Source organism: Coregonus lavaretus (assembly GCF_964263955.1).
Source record: "Coregonus lavaretus genome assembly, contig: HAP1_SCAFFOLD_425, whole genome shotgun sequence".
Classification (NCBI taxonomy): Eukaryota; Metazoa; Chordata; class Actinopteri; order Salmoniformes; family Salmonidae; genus Coregonus; species Coregonus lavaretus.
This window is the reverse complement of record NW_028166266.1, coordinates 262146-283413: the sequence shown is the minus strand read 5'-3', so window position 1 is coordinate 283413 and position 21268 is coordinate 262146. Positions and strand designations below refer to the sequence as shown.

General features: G+C 43.1%; 1 protein-coding gene across 1 annotated transcript in view; it reads left to right on the top strand.

Annotated features, from left to right (window-relative positions):
* The window catches only part of fgl1b (fibrinogen like 1B), a 52230-nt gene extending 36154 nt beyond the window's left edge, over positions 1-16076 (top strand). Inside the window, exons 8-11 of the mRNA XM_084190139.1 lie at positions 4197-4285; positions 10895-11020; positions 11530-11594; positions 15596-16076. Of these exons, the coding sequence (XP_084046265.1) occupies positions 4197-4285; positions 10895-11020; positions 11530-11594; positions 15596-15782 (467 nt within the window). The 3' untranslated portion in view covers positions 15783-16076. The remainder of the gene's footprint in view (positions 1-4196; positions 4286-10894; positions 11021-11529; positions 11595-15595) is intronic.
* Positions 16077-21268: the final 5192 nt, after the last annotated feature.

The following is a 21268-nucleotide window of genomic DNA, read 5'->3' as shown; positions in this document are numbered from 1 at the left end:
TCAACTGGAAGCCAGTGGAGTGTGCGGAGGAGCGGGGTGACGTGAGAGAACTTGGGAAGGTTGAACACCAGATGGGCTGTGGCATTCTGGATGAGTTGTAGGGGTTTAATGGCATGGGCAGGGAGCCCAGCCAACAGCGAGTTGCAGTAATCCAGACGGGAGATGACAAGTGCCTGGATTAGGACCTGTGCCGCTTCCTGTGTAAGGCAGGGTCGTACTCTCCAAATGTTGTAGAGCATGAACCTACAGGATCGGGTCGACGCCTTGTTAGCGGAGAACGACAGGGTGTTGTCCAGCGTCACGCCAAGGCTCTTCGCACTCTGGGAGGAGGACACAACGGAGTTGTCAACCGTGATGGCGAGATCATGGAACGGGCAGTCCTTCCCCGGGAAGAAGAGCAGCTCCGTCTTGCCGAGGTTCAGCTTGAGGTGGTGATCCATCATCCACACTGATATGTCTGCCAGACATGCAGAGATGCGATTCGCCACCTGGTTATCAGAAGGGGGAAAGGAGAAGATTAGATGTGTGTCGTCTGCGTAGCAATGATAGGAGAGGCCATGTGAGGATATGACAGAGCCAAGTGACTTGGTGTATAGCGAGAATAGGAGAGGGCCTAGAACTGAGCCCTGGGGGACACCAGTGGTGAGAGCATGTGGTGCGGAGACAGATTCTCACCATGCCACTTGGTAGGAGCGACCTGTCAGGTAGGACGCAATCCAAGAGTGAGCCGCGCCGGAGATGCCCAACTCGGAGAGGGTGGAGAGGAGGATCTGATGGTTCACAGTATCAAAGGCAGCAGACAGGTCTAGAAGGACAAGAGCAGAGGAGAGAGAGTTAGCTTTAGCAGTGCGGAGAGCCTCCGTGACACAGAGAAGAGCAGTCTCAGTTGAATGACCAGTCTTGAAACCTGACTGGTTTGGATCAAGAAGGTCATTCTGAGAGAGATAGCAAGAGAGTTGGCTAAAGACGGCACGCTCAAGAGTTTTGGAGAGAATAGAAAGAAGGGATACTGGTCTGTAGTTGTTGACATCGGAGGGATCGAGTGTTGGTTTTTTGAGAAGGGGTGCAACTCTCGCTCTCTTGAAGACGGAAGGGACATAGCCAGTGGTCAAGGATGTGTTGATGAGCGAGGTGTGGTAAGGGAGAAGGTCACCGGAGATGGTCTGGAGAAGAGGGGATAGGGTCAAGCGGGCAGGTTGTTGGGCGGCCGGCCGTCACAAGTCGCAAGATTTCATCTGGAGAGAGAGGGGAGAAAGAAGTCAAAGCATAGGGTAGGGCAATGTGAGCAGGACCAGCAGTGTCATTTGACTTAACAAACGAGGATCGGATGTCGTCAACCTTCTTTTCAAAATGGTTGATGAAGTCATCCACAGAGAGGGAGGAGGGGGGGAGGGGGAGGAGGATTCAGCAGGGAGGAGAAGGTGGCAAAGAGCTTCCTAGGGTTAGAGGCAGATGCTTGGAATTTACAGTGGTAGAAAGTGGCTTTAGCAGCAGAAACAGATGAAGAAAATGTAGAGAGGAGGGAGTGAAAAGATGGCAGGTCCGCAGGGAGTCTAGTTTTCCTCCATTTCCGCTCGGCTGCCCGGAGCCCTGTTCTGTGAGCTCGCAATGAGTCGTCAAACCACGGAGCAGGAGGGGAGGACTGAGCCGGCCGGGAGGATAGGGGACATAGAGAGTCAAAGGATGCAGAAAGGGAGTAGAGGAGGGTTGAGGAGGTAGAATCAGGAGATTGGAGGGAGAAGGATTGAGCAGAGGGAAGAGATGATAGGATGGAAGAGAAGAGAGTAGCGGGAGAGAGAGAGCGAAGGTTGTGACGGCGCATTACCATCTGAGTAGGGGCAGAGTGAGTAGTGTTGGAGGAGAGCGAGAGAGAAAAGGATACAAAGTAGTGGTCGGAGACATGGAGGTGAGTTTCAGTGAGATTAGTAGAAGAACAGCATCTAGTAAAGATGAGGTCAAGCGTATTGCCTGCCTTGTGAGTAGGGGGGACGGTGAGAGGGTGAGGTCAAAAGAGGAGAGGAGTGGAAAGGAGGCAGACAGAAATGAGTCAAAGGTAGACGTAGGGAGGTTAAAGTCACCCAGAACTGTGAGGGGTGAGCCATCCTCAGGAAAGGAACTTATCAAGGCGTCAAGCTCATTGATGAACTCTCCAAGGAAACCTGGAGGGCGATAAATGACAAGGATGTTAAGCTTGAATGGGCTAGTGACTGTGACAGCATGGAATTCAAGTGAGGAGATAGACAGATGGGTCAGGGGAAAAAGAGAGACTGTCCACTTGGGAGAGATTAGGATTCCTGTGCCACCACCCCGCTGACCAGATGCTCTCGGGGTATGCGAGAACACATGGTCAGACGAGGAGAGAGCAGTAGGAGTAGCAGTGTTTTCAGTGGTAATCCATGTTTCCGTCAGCGCCAAGAAGTCGAGGGACTGGAGGGTAGCATAGACTGAGATGAACTCTGCCTTGTTGGCCGCAGAACGGCAGTTCCAGAGGCTGCCGGAGACCTGGAACTCCACGTGGGTCGTGCGTGCAGGGACCACCAGGTTAGAGAGGCAGCAGCCTCGCGGTGTGAGGTGTTTGTATAGCCTATGCGGAGAGGAGAGAACAGGGATAGACAGACACATAGTTGACAGGCTACAGAAAATGGCTACAATAATGCAAAGAAGATTGGAAGGAAATGAACTAAACATCTGGGAAAGCGAGAGAGCGGGGCCTCCCTCACTTACGTTTCACTGAAACACCCAAATATAACTCTCCAACTTCCACCTCAGAAACTATAATTGTTGTAAACTACAGCGGTTCAATGTTTTCTAGGAATAGACTAACTTAGTTTATTCAGCTAGCTAACTTGGTACAGTATTCTTCCGTGAAAACCGTCCAGGGCACCTAGTCATATGACGCCACAGCCAACTAGCATGCCGGGCTCCAACAACACGGTTTAGCACCAATACTCGGCCACAACAAACCACCAGTGTGTCAACACGCCAAGCAGATCATTTGTGTCTGTGTCTAACGTTGTGGGTTAGTCCCGACAGCTTGAGCGAGTCTGTCGTCAACTTATTCAGCCAGTTAGTTAGCTAGAATAGTTAGCATACTAGCTAGCCATTGCTTTATGCCAACGCAGAAACCCGTCCTCCCACAGCATGAACACACAGAGAGAGCCAAGCTAACGTTAACTAGTCACCCATGTCCCGAATTCCCTTGAACGACTCTGGCTACCAGTATGTAAAAACAAAACACAAATGTAGGTTATAACTTACCCCTAGCAGCTACTGTTAGCTAGCCGAGTGCAAAGCTAGCCACTGAATTGACTCAGCCAGTTCGCGTCTGTTCGCTAGGTCGTTCCAGCTATTGTTTAGTAGCTATCCAGGTAGCAACAAGCTAGCTAAATTTCAAGCACAGTAGCTACTTACTACCTAACGTTAACGCTTCAGACAATGAGGTTAGAAAACAGCTGAATGGTAGGCATTATTGTATGTAATTATTGTAGGCAGCCAGCTGGCGTAATTACAGGCACTCTCAGGCGTGAAACAACTATCCACAGTTGCTAATAGTTACCAGTAGCTGCCCGCTAGCTAGTCCAGGTAGTGGGTTAGCTAGCCTCGTGCTTCACCGGGCTCAGCCGAATACAATACTTACAATAATTACATACAATAACCTACGATAACTACCTACAATACCTAACTACAATCTAACTACATAGTTTAAGCTTTACTCAACACCATATAAGCCATATAAGCTAAGCTTACCTCCCGCCAGAGAGAGACACAACCTCACCCGACGACGACCACTGGACATACCACTATGTTGTCATGTTGTCCTTCCGTGGCCTCCAACTTCCCTTCCTATCCTCACCCTTGACTCTAGGTTAACTAACTGGATCAAATCTCTTCAACACTAATAAACACTGGATCAATTCTCTCTAACCCTAATAAACACTGGATCGAGATCGAGAGCAAGATACTTGAACAGGCTACTGATTATTATGTGATTGTGTGTGTTTGTAATAGTGTGTGTGTGTGTGTGTAATAACGTGTGTGTATAATAATTTTTCTGTAATAATGTGTGTGTAATAATGTGTGTGTGTGTGTGTGTGTGTGTGTCTGTAATAATGTGTGTGTGTGTGTGTGTGTGTGTGTGTGTGTAATAGTGTGTGTGTGTGTAATAATGTGTGTAATAATGTGTGTGTGTGTTTGAGGTGAGAACCTGGTGAAGATAGATCTGATGGACTGGAGTGGAGAGAAGACTCACGTCTACTACCAGAACTTCAGGATAACAGAGGAGAAGGTGAGACACTCAGTCTGTGGAATGGCAGGTAAAGTCAGTGTACTACTGATTCAACTCATTTCATTCTCTGTAGTAGCTGTGGAGGTTCTCTGTCAGGTGGACAGGTAAAGTATTTAAAAGCCAGGTCTGTCTGACACAAGACATTTCAGCTTTTCATTATAAATTAATTTGTACAAATTTCAGAAAAAATAATTCCACTTTGACATTATGGGGTACTGTGTGTAGGCCAGTGACAAAAAAACTCAATTTAAGCTATTTTAAATTCAGGTTGTAACACAACAAAATGTGGAAAAAGTCAAGGGGGATGAATACTTTGTGAAGGCATCTACTTTCTGTAGATGACACTTATTTTAGATCTATTTGACCTTATAATCACTGGAGACAAATGTGAAACCAGTCATATGGCAGCATATTGAAACATATTAACTTTCCCACAGTAAAGTACATGAAATGCTGAGCCATGATGCATAATTTAATTTGTACAGGCATTTAACTTGCAGGGATGGGCAACTCTCGAATGTCCTAATTATAGGCTACCCCGACTTTCTCTGTTTCCTATTTCTATCATGTTAAATATTAGCCACTATCAGTATCCACCGTCAGTAGGTCTAATAACCACACATATTCAACTGATAATTGATTGTTAGTTCCCTTCAATTGGTATAACCTGCAGGGTACTACTGTACTCTACCCTTTACTATCTACCCCCTGTACCTCCCTCCCTCCCATCTCTCCTCACCCTCCTCCGTCCTCCCCCCTCTCCTCACTCCCCTCCACTCTCCCACTCCCTCCCATCTCTCCTCTCCCTCCCCTCTCTCCCTCCCCCCTGTACCGCCCTCCCTCCCATCTCTCCACTCTCCCCCTCCCTCCCTCCCATCTCTCCTCTCCCTCCCCCCTGTACCGCCCTCACTCCCATCTCTCCTCTCCACTCCCTCCCTCCCTCCCTCCCCCTTCTCCCCTCACTCCCCTCCACTCTCCCCCTCCCTCCCTCCCTCCCTCCCATCTCTCCTCTCCCTCCCCCCTGTACCGCCCTCCCTTCCTCCCCCATCTCCCTCCCTCCCCTCTCTTCTCTCCCTCCCCCTCCCTCCCTCCCATCTCTCCTCTCCCTCCCCCTCCCCCTTCCTCCCCCCTCTCCCTCCCTCCCCTCTGTCTCCCTCCCCTCTCTTCTCTCCTTCCCCCTCCCTCCCTCCCTCCCCTCTGTCTCCCTCCCCTCTCTTCTCTCCTTCCCCCTCCCTCCCTCCCTCCCTCCCTCCCTCCCTCCCTCCCTCCCTCCCTCCCTCCCTCCCTCCCTCCCTCCCTCCCTCCCCTCTCTTCTCTCCCTCCCCTTCCCTCTCCCCTCTCCTCTCACTCCCCTCCACTCTCTCTCTCCCTCCCTCCACTCTCTCTCTCTGGAGGGAGGCTAATCGTCTATAGTACGATGTGTATAGTGGTTGTGGAGGGAGGCTAATCGTCTATGGTATGGTTTTTATTGTGGTGTTGGAGGCTAATCGTCTATGGTATGGTTTTTATTGTGGTGTTGGAGGCTAATCGTCTATGGTACGATGTGTATAGTGGTCTTGGAGGGAGGCTAATCGTCTATGGTATGGTGTGTATAGTGGTCTTGGAGGGAGGCTAATCGTCTATGGTATGGTTTTTATTGTGGTGTTGGAGGCTAATCGTCTATGGTATGGTTTTTATTGTGGTGTTGGAGGCTAATCGTCTATGGTATGGTTTTTATTGTGGTTTTGGAGGCTAATCATCTATGGTATGGTTTTTATTGTGGTGTTGGAGGCTAATCGTCTATGGTATGGTTTTTATTGTGGTGTTGGAAGCTAATCGTCTATGGTATGGTTTTTATTGTGGTGTTGGAGGCTAATCGTCTATGGTATGGTTTTTATTGTGGTGTTGGAGGCTAATCATCTATGATATGGTTTTTATTGTGGTGTTGGAGGCTAATCATCTATGGTATGGTTTTTATTGTGGTGTTGGAGGCTAATCGTCTATGGTATGGTTTTTATTGTGGTGTTGGAGGCTAATCGTCTATGGGATGGTTTTTATTGTGGTGTTAGAGGCTAATCGTCTATGGTATGGTTTTTATTGTGGTGTTGGAGGCTAATCGTCTATGGTATGGTTTTTATTGTGGTGTTGGAGGCTAATCGTCTATGGTATGGTTTTTATTGTGGTGTTGGAGGGCTAATCGTCTATGGTACGATGTGTATAGTGGTCTTGGAGGGAGGCTAATCGTCTATGGTATGGTGTGTATAGTGGTCTTGGAGGGAGGCTAATCGTCTATGGTATGGTTTTTATTGTGGTGTTGGAGGCTAATCGTCTATGGTATGGTTTTTATTGTGGTGTTGGAGGCTAATCGTCTATGGTATGGTTTTTATTGTGGTGTTGGAGGCTAATCGTCTATGGTATGGTTTTTATTGTGGTGTTGGAGGCTAATCGTCTATAGTATGGTTTTTATTGTGGTGTTGGAGGCTAATCGTCTATGGTATGGTTTTTATTGTGGTGTTGGAGGCTAATCGTCTATGGTATGGTTTTTATTGTGGTGTTGGAGGCTAATCATCTATGGTATGGTTTTTATTGTGGTGTTGGAGGCTAATCATCTATGGTATGGTTTTTATTGTGGTGTTGGAGACTAATCGTCTATGGTATGGTTTTTATTGTGGTGTTGGAGGCTAATCGTCTATGGTATGGTTTTTATTGTGGTGTTGGAGGCTAATCGTCTATGGTATGGTTTTTATTGTGGTGTTGGAGGCTAATCGTCTATGGTACGATGTGTATAGTGGTCTTGGAGGGAGGCTAATCGTCTATGGTATGGTGTGTATAGTGGTCTTGGAGGGAGGCTAATCGTCTATGGTATGGTTTTTATTGTGGTGTTGGAGGCTAATCGTCTATGGTATGGTTTTTATTGTGGTGTTGGAGGCTAATCGTCTATGGTATGGTTTTTATTGTGGTTTTGGAGGCTAATCATCTATGGTATGGTTTTTATTGTGGTGTTGGAGGCTAATCGTCTATGGTATGGTTTTTATTGTGGTGTTGGAAGCTAATCGTCTATGGTATGGTTTTTATTGTGGTGTTGGAGGCTAATCGTCTATGGTATGGTTTTTATTGTGGTGTTGGAGGCTAATCATCTATGATATGGTTTTTATTGTGGTGTTGGAGGCTAATCGTCTATGGTATGGTTTTTATTGTGGTGTTGGAGGCTAATCGTCTATGGTATGGTTTTTATTGTGGTGTTGGAGGCTAATCGTCTATGGTATGGTTTTTATTGTGGTGTTAGAGGCTAATCGTCTATGGTATGGTTTTTATTGTGGTGTTGGAGGCTAATCGTCTATGGTATGGTTTTTATTGTGGTGTTGGAGGCTAATCGTCTATGGTATGGTTTTTATTGTGGTGTTGGAGGGCTAATCGTCTATGGTACGATGTGTATAGTGGTCTTGGAGGGAGGCTAATCGTCTATGGTATGGTGTGTATAGTGGTCTTGGAGGGAGGCTAATCGTCTATGGTATGGTTTTTATTGTGGTGTTGGAGGCTAATCGTCTATGGTATGGTTTTTATTGTGGTGTTGGAGGCTAATCGTCTATTTTATGGTTTTTATTGTGGTGTTGGAGGCTAATCGTCTATGGTATGGTTTTTATTGTGGTGTTGGAGGCTAATCGTCTATAGTATGGTTTTTATTGTGGTGTTGGAGGCTAATCGTCTATGGTATGGTTTTTATTGTGGTGTTGGAGGCTAATCATCTATGGTATGGTTTTTATTGTGGTGTTGGAGACTAATCGTCTATGGTATGGTTTTTATTGTGGTGTTGGAGGCTAATCGTCTATGGTATGGTTTTTATTGTGGTGTTGGAGGCTAATCGTCTATGGTATGGTTTTTATTGTGGTTTTGGAGGCTAATCATCTATGGTATGGTTTTTATTGTAGTGTTGGAGGCTAATCGTCTATGGTATGGTTTTTATTGTGGTGTTGGAGGCTAATCGTCTATGGTATGGTTTTTATTGTGGTTTTGGAGTGTAATCATCTATGGTATGGTTTTTATTGTGGTGTTGGAGGCTAATCGTCTATGGTATGGTTTTTATTGTGGTGTTGGAGGCTAATCGTCTATGGTATGGTTTTTATTGTGGTGTTGGAGGCTAATCGTCTATGGTATGGTTTTTATTGTGGTGTTGGAGGCTAATCGTCTATGGTATGGTTTTTATTGTGGTGTTGGAGGCTAATCATCTATGGTATGGTTTTTATTGTGGTGTTGGAGGCTAATCGTCTATGGTATGGTTTTTATTGTGGTGTTGGAGGCTAATCATCTATGGTATGGTTTTTATTGTGGTGTTGGAGGCTAATCGTCTATGGTATGGTTTTTATTGTGGTGTTGGAGGCTAATCGTCTATGGTATGGTTTTTCAAATCAAATCAAATCAAATCAAATTTTATTGGTCACATGCGCCGAATACAACAGGTGCAGACATTACAGTGAAATGCTTACTTACAGCCCTTAACCAACAGTGCATTTATTTTAAACAAAAAAAGTAAGAATAAAACAACAACAAAAAAAGTGTTGAGAAAAAAAGAGCAGAAGTAAAATAAAGTGACAGTAGGGAGGCTATATATACAGTAAAATAAAGTGACAGTAGGGAGGCTATATATACAGGGGGGTACCGTTGCAGAGTCAATGTGCGGGGGCACCGGCTAGTTGAGGTAGTTGAGGTAATATGTACATGTGGGTAGAGTTAAAGTGACTATGCATAAATACTTAACAGAGTAGCAGCAGCGTAAAAAGGATGGGGTGGGGGGGCAGTGCAGATAGTCCGGGTAGCCATGATTAGCTGTTCAGGAGTCTTATGGCTTGGGGGTAGAAGCTGTTGAGAAGCCTTTTGGACCTAGACTTGGCACTCCGGTACCGCTTGCCGTGCGGTAGCAGAGAGAACAGTCTATGACTAGGGTGGCTGGAGTCTTTGACAATTTTGAGGGCCTTCCTCTGACACCGCCTGGTATAGAGGTCCTGAATGGCAGGGAGCTTTGCCCCAGTGATGTACTGGGCCGTACGCACTACCCTCTGTAGTGCCTTGCGGTCAGAGGCCAAGCAGTTGCCATACCAGGCGGTGATGCAACCAGTCAGGATGCTCTCGATGGTGCAGCTGTAGAATTTTTTGAGGATCTGAGGACCCATGCCAAATCTTTTTAGTCTCCTGAGGGGGAATAGGCTTTGTCGTGCCCTCTTCACGACTGTCTTGGTGTGTTTGGACCATGATAGTTCGTTGGTGATGTGGACACCAAGGAACTTGAAGCTCTCAACCTGTTCCACTACAGCCCCGTCGATGAGAATGGGGGCGTGCTCAGTCCTCTTTTTTTTCCTGTAGTCCACAATCATCTCCTTTGTCTTGGTCACGTTGAGGGAGAGGTTGTTGTCCTGGCACCACACGGCCAGATCTCTGACCTCCTCCCTATAGGCTGTCTCATCGTTGTCGGTGATCAGGCCTACCACTGTTGTGTCGTTGGCAAGCTTAATGATGGTGTGGTTTTGGAGGCTAATCATCTATGGTATGGTTTTTATTGTGGTGTTGGAGGCTAATCGTCTATGGTATGGTTTTTATTGTGGTGTTGGAGGCTAATCGTCTATGGTATGGTTTTTATTGTGGTGTTGGAGGCTAATCGTCTATGTTATGGTTTTTATTGTGGTGTTGGAGGCTAATCGTCTATGGTATGGTTTTTATTGTGGTGTTGGAGGCTAATTGTCTATGGTATGGTTTTTATTGTGGTGTTGGAGGCTAATCATCTATGGTATGGTTTTTATTGTGGTGTTGGAGGCTAATCATCTATGGTATGGTTTTTATTGTGGTGTTGGAGGCTAATCGTCTATGGTATGGTTTTTATTGTGGTGTTGGAGGCTAATCGTCTATGGTATGGTTTTTATTGTGGTGTTGGAGGCTAATCGTCTATGGTATGGTTTTTATTGTGGTGTTGGAGGCTAATCGTCTATGGTATGGTTTTTATTGTGGTGTTGGAGGCTAATCGTCTATGGTATGGTTTTTATTGTGGTGTTGGAGGCTAATCGTCTATGGTATGGTTTTTATTGTGGTGTAGGAGGCTAATCGTCTATGGTATGGTTTTTATTGTGGTGTTGGAGGCTAATCATCTATGGTATGGTTTTTATTGTGGTGTTGGAGGCTAATCGTCTATGGTATGGTTTTTATTGTGGTGTTGGAGGCTAATCGTCTATGGTATGGTTTTTATTGTGGTGTTGGAGGCTAATCGTCTATGGTATGGTTTTTATTGTGGTGTTGGAGGCTAATCGTCTATGGTATGGTTTTTATTGTGGTGTTGGAGGCTAATCGTCTATGGTATGGTTTTTATTGTGGTGTTGGAGGCTAATCGTCTATGGTATGGTTTTTATTGTGGTGTTGGAGGCTAATCGTCTATGGTATGGTTTTTATTGTGGTGTTGGAGGCTAATTTTCGATGGTATGATGTGTATAGTGGTCTTGGAGGTTGAGGCTGTACTGTAACCCTTACCGTTCCTCTCCTCTCCTCCCTTTATCCCCAGGATAGCTATCGTCTACGGTACGGTGTGTATAGTGGTCTTGGAGGGGAGGCTGTACTGTAACCCTTACCGTTCCTCTCCTCTATCCCCAGGATAGCTATCGTCTACGGTACGGTGTGTATAGTGGTCGTGGAGGGGATGCTTTATCAGGAGGAGGGCGGATGGTGGAGCAGTGGTCTGCCTCTCTCAGTGGGATGCAGTTCAGCACCAGAGACCAGGTTAGTCACAGCTAATCAATCATTCCCAGGTTAGTCACAGCTTCCTACTCAATCATTCCCAGGTTAGTCACAGCTTCCTACTCAATCATTCCCAGGTTAGTCACAGCTACCTAATCAATCATTCCCAGGTTAGTCACAGCTTCCTAATCAATCAATCCCAGGTTAGTCACAGCTTCCTAATCAATCATTCCCAGGTTAGTCACAGCTTCCTAATCAATCATTCCCAGGTTAGTCACAGCTTCCTAATCAATCATTCCCAGGTTAGTCACAGCTTCCTAATCAATCATTCCCAGGTTAGTCACAGCTTCCTAATCAATCATTCCCAGGTTAGTCACAGCTGTTCCCTTCCAATATAAAGCCAGTATGTGATGAAGGCATTTCTTCTTCATGTGATTATTGTAGACACCTTTGGAGACACTCATAGTGTATTGAGCACAGTGAAAAGCACTACATTTTGGCAGTAAAAAGCACAATGTAATTGTAATGTTTTATCCTGACGATTCCTATAGGACCATGACCGCTATCTACAGGGCAGCTGTGCCCAGGAGAACAGAGGAGGGTGGTGGTATAACAGGTGGGTGAGGAGACTACCCCAGGAGAACAGAGGAGGGTGGTGGTATAACAGGTGGGTGAGGAGACTACCCCAGGAGAACAGAGGAGGGTGGTATATAACAGGTGGGTGAGGAGACTACCCCAGGAGAACAGAGGAGGGTGGTATATAACAGGTGGGTGAGGAGACTACCCCAGGAGAACAGAGGAGGGTGGTGTATAACAGGTGGGTGAGGAGACTACCCCAGGAGAACAGAGGAGGGTGGTATATAACAGGTGGGTGAGGAGACTACCCCAGGAGAACAGAGGAGGGTGGTGGTATAACAGGTGGGTGAGGAGACTACCCCAGGAGAACAGAGGAGGGTGGTGGTATAACAGGTGGGTGAGGAGACTAATTCAGCCTGATGTCTCTCTACCTCTCTAGGCCTTGTTTTTGGTTATACACCAGTTTACAGGAAACACAGGCAGTAACGTTTCCCCGATCTAATGTTGCTGAGAATCTCCTCTTTCAGATGCTTTTGTTATGAGTCTGTGGTCTCAAAGGGCACTCTGACGTCAATTATGGGATGTGACCACGAAGAGGCAGACACAAGCCACTGGGCACAAACTGGTTGAATAAACATTGTTTCAACGTAATTCGTCAACATATTGATGGATTTGAAAAAAGTTAACAACATAAACTGTTGTTTTGAGGGTGAAATTTCAACTACAGAATTATGTCATCATGGTAACCAATTTTCAACATAGACAAAGCTTGTATAAAATATGTTCAATTTGTACCTTTGAAACAATGTCAGATCTTTAATGTTATATCCACTATCAGAATAATCCACTATCAGAATAATCCACTATCAGAATAATCCACTATCAGAATAATCCACTATCAGAATAATCCACTATCAGAATAATCCACTATCAGAATAAAACAATAGTCTGGGCAGCCCCTCCTCCATTTGGTCTCCCATCCTGAGTTTTAACCAATCCCTGCTTAGCTTTGATAGTTGTCACTGACTACTACCAATGTGCTATTGTCAATAATATAATAATAATAATATGCCATTTAGCAGACGCTTTTATCCAAAGCAACTTACAGTCATGCGTGCATACATAAAAAAAAATATATATATATATATTGTGTATGGGTGGTCCCGGGGATCGAACCCACTACCTTGGCGTTACAAGCGCCGTGCTCTACCAGCTGAGCTACAGAGAATGATTATTGAGAGAAGCTTAATAACTAAATACAGTGCCTTGCAAAAGTATTCATCCCCCTTGGTGTTTTTCCTATTTTGTTGCATTACAACCTGTAATTTAAATTGATTTTTATTTGGATTTCATGTAATGGACATACACAAAATAGTCCAAATTGGTGAAGTGAAATGAAAAAAATAACTTGTTTCAAACAATTCAAAAAAATTAAAAACAGAAAAGTGGTGCGTGCATATGTATTCACCCCCTTTGCTATGAAGCCCCTAAATAAGATCTGGTGCAAACAATTACCTTCAGAAGTCACATAATTAGTTAAATAAAGTCCACCTGTGTGCAATCTAAGTGTCACATGATCTGTCACATGATCTCAGTGTATATACACCTGTTCTGAAAGGCCCCAGAGTCTGCAACGCCACTAAGCAAGGGGCATCACCAAGCAAGCGGCACCATGAAGACCAAGGAGCTCTCCAAACAGGTCAGGGACAAATTTGTGGAGAAGTACAGATCAGGGTTGGGTTATAAAAAAATATCAGAAACTTTGAACATTCCACGGAGCATTTAAATCCATTATTAAAAATGGAAAGAATATGGCACCACAACAAACCTGCCAAGAGAGGGCCGCCCACCAAAACTCATGGACCAGGCAAGGAGGGCATTAATCAGAGAGGCAACAAAGAGACCAAATATAACCCTGAAGGAGCTGCAAAGCTCCACAACGGAGATTGGAGTATCTGTCCATAGGACCACTTTAAGCCGTACACTCTACAGAGCTGGGCTTTATGGAAGAGTGGCCAGAAAAAGCCATTGCTTAAAGAAAGAAATAAGCAAACACGTTCGCCAAAAGGCATGTGGGAGACTCCCCAAACATATGGAAGAAGGTAATCTGGTCAGATGAGACTAAAATTGAGTTTTTTGGCCATCAAGGAAAACGCTATGTCTGGCACAAACCCAACACCTCTCATCACCCCGAGAACACCATCCCCACAGTGAAGCATGGTGGTGGCAGCATCATGCTGTGGGGATGTTTTTCATCGTCAGGGACTGGGAAACTGGTCAGAATTGAATAAATAATGGATGGCGCTAAATACAGGGAAATTCTTGAGGGAAACCTGTTTCAGTCTTCCAGAGATTTGAGACTGGGACAGAGGTTTACCTTCCAGCAGGAAAATAACCCTAAGCATACTGCTAAAGCAACACTCGAGTGGTTTAAGGGGAAACATTTAAATGTCTTGGAATGGCCTAGTCAAAGCCCAGACCTCAATCCAATTGAGAATCAGTGGTATGACTTAAAGATTGCTGTACCCCAGCGGAACCCATCCAACTTGAAGGAGCTGGAGCAGTTTTGCCTTGAAGAATGGGCAAAAATCCCAGTGGCTAGATGTGCCAAGCTTATAGAGACATACCCCAAGAGACTTGCAGCTGTAATTGCTGCAAAATGTGGTTCTACAAAATATTGACTTTGGGGAGGGGGGGTGTGAATAGTTATGCACGCTCAAGTTTTCTGTTTTTTTGTAAGCTTATGGACAACAATACATAGGCTTTTACTTCCAGCTTGTACATACTATATACATTTTACGGACACAGTATATTTTACAATTATTATCTTTTGTTTGTTTTTAGTCCCATCCTTCAGCTCCATTCAACCCCTCCCATCTATCTCTGAACACCCTCCAGTTTTGACTGTGCTGTGATGTTTCACACAAGTTCTGAACCTTTCTATTCTCATAGTTTCTACAGATTGTAAATCAAAGATAAGAAATGTTGCTAAGCGTATTGTTATATTATTGATCAATTGACTTACTTTTTAAATCACCCAGTAGTGCTATTTGCAGAGTTAGCTCCAGATACAGTTAAAGTCAGAAGTTTACATACACCTTAGCAAAATACATTTAAACTCAGTTTTTCACAATTCCTGACATTTAATCCTAGTACAAATTCCCTGTTTTAGGTCAGTTAGGATCACCACTTTATTTTAAGAATGTGAAATGGCAGAAATTAAGCTTTTATTTCTTTCATCACATTCCCAGTGGGTCAGAAGTTTACATTTGAAGTCAAAAGTTTCGGGTAGCCTTCCACAAGCTGGGTGAATTGTGGCCCATTCCTCCTGACAGAGCTGGTGTAACTGAGTCAGGTTTGTAGGCCTCCTTGCTCGCACACACTTTTTCAGTTCTGCCCACATATTTTCTACAGGATTGAGGTCAGGGCTTTGTGATGGCCACTCCAATACCTTGACTTTGTTGTCCTTAAGCCATTTTGCCACAACATTGGAAGTATGCTTGGGATCATTGTCCATTTGGAAGACCCATTTACGACCAAGCTTTAACTTCCTGACTGATGTCTTGAGATGTTGCTTCAATATATCCACACAATTTTCCTTCCTCATGATGCCATCTATTTTGTGAAGTGCACCAGTCCCTCCTGCAGCAAAACACCCCCACAGCATGATGCTGCCACCCCCGTGCTTCACGGTTGGGATGGCGTTCTTCGGCTTGCAAGTACCCCCTTTTTCCTCCAAACATAACGATGGTCATTATGGCCAAACAGTTCTATTTTTGTTTCATCAGACCAGAGGACATTTCTCCACAAAAGTATGTCCCACTCTGTGTATCCCTCTAGATCCCTCTCCTAGTGCTCCATCTCATTACATGTTGTGTTCCTTTCCTCCTCCTTCTCCAGTTTCATGTCTTTCTGTCTGTCACTCTCTCTTTATACGTGTTGCTTACTATCTCTTGGCTGCACTTGATAAGCTGTAACACTGTAATGTATTTCTCTCGCTCTGTACTCAGAACTCAGAACATGTTTTACCTGTCTCTCCAGGTGTCATGCAGCCAACCTGAATGGGAAGTTCTACCGCGGCGGAGTCTACAAGGGTCTCTATGACAACGGTGTGGTGTGGGGCACCTGGAGAGGCCTGTGGTACTCCCTACGACACACCACCATCAAACTACGGCCCCTGCTCTCCCTGGACAGCCTGGCAGGCAGTGGAGCAGTGCCCGACGGGTAGAGACTCCAGGAAACACCCAGGCTTCAGCCAGCGCTAGGCCTCAACACATGGAGCCAATCAACCACCGAACCACCTGCAGTAGAAAGGATTAGAGGCAACTAGTCAGGCTTTAAAAAACATTTTGTTAAAACATATTTTCATTTATTGCTTGTTATTTTCACATCTTTTGTCAAATTCTTTGTAAATATATCAAATATTAGTAGGACTTTGTCTTTCCAGTTTCCTAGTATAGTTGAGACATTAAGCTCACAGCAGGGGAATTATATAGTTCAGACGTATATGATTTGAACTAAATGCAATCATGCAATAATAATAAATGAGCATTCTAAACTAACACGGCTCCCTGATGTTTACAGCTGATCAACCTGAATTAAACACTCTAATACTGTAGTAGAAGAAACAGTATAGTACTACAGTCTGTAGTAAATTAAACAGTATAGTACTACAGTCTGTAGTAAATTAAACAGTATAGTACTACAGTCTGTGGTAAATTAAACAGTATAGTACTACAGTCTGTAGTAAATTAAACAGTATAGTACTACAGTCTGTGGTAAATTAAACAGTATAGTACTACAGTCTGTAGTAAATTAAACAATATAGTACTACAGTCTGTAGTAAATTAAACAGTATAGTACTACAGTCTGAAGTAAATTAAACAGTATAGTACTACAGTCTGTAGTAAATTAAACAGTATAGTACTACAGTCTGTAGTAAATTAAACAGTATAGTACTACAGTCTGTGGTAAATTAAACAGTATAGTACTACAGTCTGTAGTAAATTAAACAGTACAGTACTACAGTCTGAATACAAAAACAATAAACCAGTACATAGAAAAGTTGTTTGAAAGGTGACAATACAAGCCGCCATCTTGTAAAAGGTGGAAAGTTATCTTTGGGTATACATTCACATAGTCCCTGAACCATACACACACATATTAATCACCCATAACTGTAATGAGCATTACAAACACATCAATCAAATGTAATACATTTAATACTCACATGATATGGCCTCATTAGACAGAGCCCACTCCACAATGCAGGACAGTAACAGTGATTAATAGAGATATTGGCTACCCTTGGAACATTCAGGGTGGAACAGTCAGATTAAAACAGTCAGGTTAAAATAGTCAGATTAAAACAGTCAGGTTAAAATAGTCAGGTTAAAACAGTCAGGTTAAAACAGTCAGGTTGGAACATTCAGGGTGGAATAGTCAGGTTAAAATAGTCAGGTTAAAATAGTCAGATAAAATAGGCAGGTTAAAACAGTCAGGGTGAAACATTCAGGTTGGAACATTCAGGGTGGAATAGTCAGGTTAAAACAGTCAGGGTGGAACAGTCAGGTTAAAACAGTCAGGTTGGAACAGTCAGGGTTGAATAGTCAGGTTAAAATAGTCAGGGTAAAATAGTCAGGTTAAAATAGTCAGGTTGGAACATTCAGGGTGGAATAGTCAGGTTAAAATAGTCAGTTTGGAACATTCAGGGTGAAATAGTCAGGTTAAAATAGTCAGGTTGGAACATTCAGGGAGGAATAGTCAGGTTAAAATAGTCAGGTTAAAATAGTCAGGTTGGAACATTCAGGTTAAAACAGTCAGGTTGAAACATTCAGGTTAAAACAGTCATGTTAAAACAGTCAGTCAGGTTAAAACCGTCAGTCAGGTTAAAACAGTCAGTCATATTAAAACAGTAAGTCGGGTTGAAACAGTCAGGTTGAAACAGTCAACTTAAAACAGTCAGGTTGAAATAGTCAGGTTAAAACAGTCAGTCAGGTTAAAATAATCAGTCAGTTTAAAACAGTCAGGTTGAAACAGTCAGGTTAAAATAATCAGTCAGATTAAAACAGTCATGTTAAAACAGTCAGTCAGGTTAAAACAGTCAGTCAGGTTAAAACAGTCAGTCAGGTTAAAACAGGCAGGTTAAAACAGTCAGTCAGGTTAAAACAGTCAGTCAGGTTAAAATAGTCAGGTTAAAACAGTCAGGTTGAAACAGTCAGGTTAAAACAGTCAGCCAGGTTAAAATAGTCAGGTTAAAATAGTCAGTCAGGTTAAAATAGTCAGGTTAAAACAGTCATGTTAAAACAGTCAGTCAGGTTAAAACAGTCAGTCAGGTTAAAATAGTCAGGTTAAAACAGTCAGGTTAAAACAGTCAGGTTGGAACATTCAGGGTGGAATAGTCAGGTTAAAATAGTCAGGTTAAAATAGACAGGTTAAAATAGTCAGATAAAATAGGCAGGTTAAAACAGTCAGGGTGAAACATTCAGGTTGGAACATTCAGGGTGGAATAGTCAGGTTAAAACAGTCAGGGTGGAACAGTCAGGTTAAAACAGTCAGGTTAAAACAGTCAGGTTGGAACAGTCAGGGTTGAATAGTCAGGTTAAAATAGTCAGGGTAAAATAGTCAGGTTAAAATAGTCAGGTTGGAACATTCAGGGTGAAACAGTCAGGTTAAAACAGTCAGCCAGGTTAAAATAGTCAGGTAAAAATAGTCAGTCAGGTTAAAATAGTCAGGTTAAAACAGTCATGTTAAAACAGTCAGTCAGGTTAAAACAGTCAGTCAGGTTAAAATAGTCAGGTTAAAACATTCAGTCAGGTAAAAATATTCAGGTTAAAACAGTCAGTCAGGTTAAAATAGTCCGGTTAAAACAGTCAGGCAGGTTAAAACAGTCAGGTTAAAACATTCAGGTTGAAACAGTCAGTCAGGTTAAAACAGTCAGTCAGGTTAAAATAATCAGTCAGTTTAAAACAGTCAGGTTGAAACAGTCAGGTTAAAATAGTCTGCCAGGTTAAAATTGTCAGGTTGAAACAGTCATGTTAAAACAGTCAGTCAGGTTAAAACAGTCAGTCAGGTTAAAACAGTCAGTCAGGTTAAAACAGTTAGGTTAAAACAGTCAGTCAGATTAAAACAGTCAGTCAGGTTAAAATAGTCAGGTTAAAACAGTCAGGTTGAAACAGTCAGGTTAAAACAGTCAGCCAGGTTAAAATATTCAGGTTAAAATAGTCAGTCAGGTTAAAATAGTCAGGTTAAAATAGTCAGGTTAAAACAGTCATGTTAAAACAGTCAGTCAGGTTAAAACAGTCAGTCAGGTTAAAATAGTCAGGTTAAAACAGTCAGGCAGGTTAAAACAGTCAGGTTGAAACAGTCAGTCAGGTTGAAACAGTCAGGTTGAAACAGTCAACTTAAAACAGTCAGGTTAAAATAGTCAGGTAAAAATAGTCAGTCAGGTTAAAATAGTCAGGTTAAAACAGTCATGTTAAAACAGTCAGTCAGGTTAAAACAGTCAGTCAGGTTAAAATAGTCAGGTTAAAACATTCAGTCAGGTAAAAATATTCAGGTTAAAACAGTCAGTCAGGTTAAAATAGTCCGGTTAAAACAGTCAGGCAGGTTAAAACAGTCAGGTTAAAACATTCAGGTTGAAACAGTCAGTCAGGTTAAAACAGTCAGTCAGGTTAAAATAATCAGTCAGTTTAAAACAGTCAGGTTGAAACAGTCAGGTTAAAATAGTCTGCCAGGTTAAAATTGTCAGGTTGAAACAGTCATGTTAAAACAGTCAGTCAGGTTAAAACAGTCAGTCAGGTTAAAACAGTCAGTCAGGTTAAAACAGTTAGGTTAAAACAGTCAGTCAGATTAAAACAGTCAGTCAGGTTAAAATAGTCAGGTTAAAACAGTCAGGTTGAAACAGTCAGGTTAAAACAGTCAGCCAGGTTAAAATATTCAGGTTAAAATAGTCAGTCAGGTTAAAATAGTCAGGTTAAAATAGTCAGGTTAAAACAGTCATGTTAAAACAGTCAGTCAGGTTAAAACAGTCAGTCAGGTTAAAATAGTCAGGTTAAAACAGTCAGGCAGGTTAAAACAGTCAGGTTGAAACAGTCAGTCAGGTTGAAACAGTCAGGTTGAAACAGTCAACTTAAAACAGTCAGGTTGAAATAGTCAGGTTAAAACAGTCAGTCAGGTTAAAATAATCAGTCAGGTTAAAATTGTCAGGTTGAAACAGTCATGTTAAAACAGTCAGTCAGGTTAAAACAGTCAGTCAGGTTAAAACAGTCAGTCAGATTAAAACAGTCAGTCAGGTTAAAACAGTCAGGTTGAAACAGTCAGGTTAAAACAGTCAGCCAGGTTAAAATAGTCAGGTAAAAATAGTCAGTCAGGTTAAAATAGTCAGGTTAAAACAGTCATGTTAAAACAGTCAGTCAGGTTAAAACAGTCAGTCAGGTTAAAATAGTCAGGTTAAAACATTCAGTCAGGTAAAAATATTCAGGTTAAAACAGTCAGTCAGGTTAAAATAGTCCGGTTAAAACAGTCAGGCAGGTTAAAACAGTCAGGTTGAAACAGTCAGGCAGGTTAAAACAGTCAGGTTGAAACAGTCAGTCAGGTTAAAACAGTCAGTCAGGTTAAAATAATCAGTCAGTTTAAAACAGTCAGGTTGAAACAGTCAGGTTAAAATAGTCTGCCAGGTTAAAATTGTCAGGTTGAAACAGTCATGTTAAAACAGTCAGTCAGGTTAAAACAGTCAGTCAGGTTAAAACAGTCAGTCAGGTTAAAACAGTTAGGTTAAAACAGTAAGTCAGATTAAAACAGTCAGTCAGGTTAAAATAGTCAGGTTAAAACAGTCAGGTTGAAACAGTCAGGTTAAAACAGTCAGCCAGGTTAAAATATTCAGGTTAAAATAGTCAGTCAGGTTAAAATAGTCAGGTTAAAACAGTCATGTTAAAACAGTCAGTCAGGTTAAAACAGTCAGTCAGGTTAAAATAGTCAGGTTAAAACAGTCAGGCAGGTTAAAACAGTCAGGTTGAAACAGTCAGTCAGGTTAAAACAGTCAGGTTGAAACAGTCAGTCAGGTTAAAACAGTCAGTCAGGTTAAAATAGTCAGGGTAAAATAGTCAGGTTAAAACAGTCAGGCAGGTTAAAACAGTCAGGTTGAAACAGTCAGTCAGGTTAAAACAGTCAGTCAGGTTAAAATAGTCAGGGTAAAATAGTCAGGGTAAAATAGTCAGGGTAAAATAGTCAAGTGGGGCTGAGAAAATAACAGCTTTCCCCTTTGGCAGGAATGGGGACAGTATTAGTTAACATTGTAACGTGTCCATCATGTCATGTCATTACAGTACATTGTAGGAATGTGTCCTTGATAAAACTCAGAGCATCACAGAAAACATAGACAGACATGGATACACCTCCACCTCCTCCTTCATAGGGTGATTCACCTCCACCTCCTCCTTCATAGGGTGAGCCACCTCCATCTCCTCCTCCATAGGGGGATCCACCTCCACCTCCTCCTCCATAGGGGGAGCCATCTCCACCTCCACCTCCTCCTTCATAGGGTGATCCACCTCCACCTCCTCCTTCATAGGGGGATCCACCTCCACCTCCTCCTTCATAGGGGGATCCACCTCCACCTCCACCTCCTCCTTCATAGGGTGATCCACCTCCACCTCCTCCTTCATAGGGGGATCCACCTCCACCTCCACCTCCTCCTTCATAGGGTGATCCACC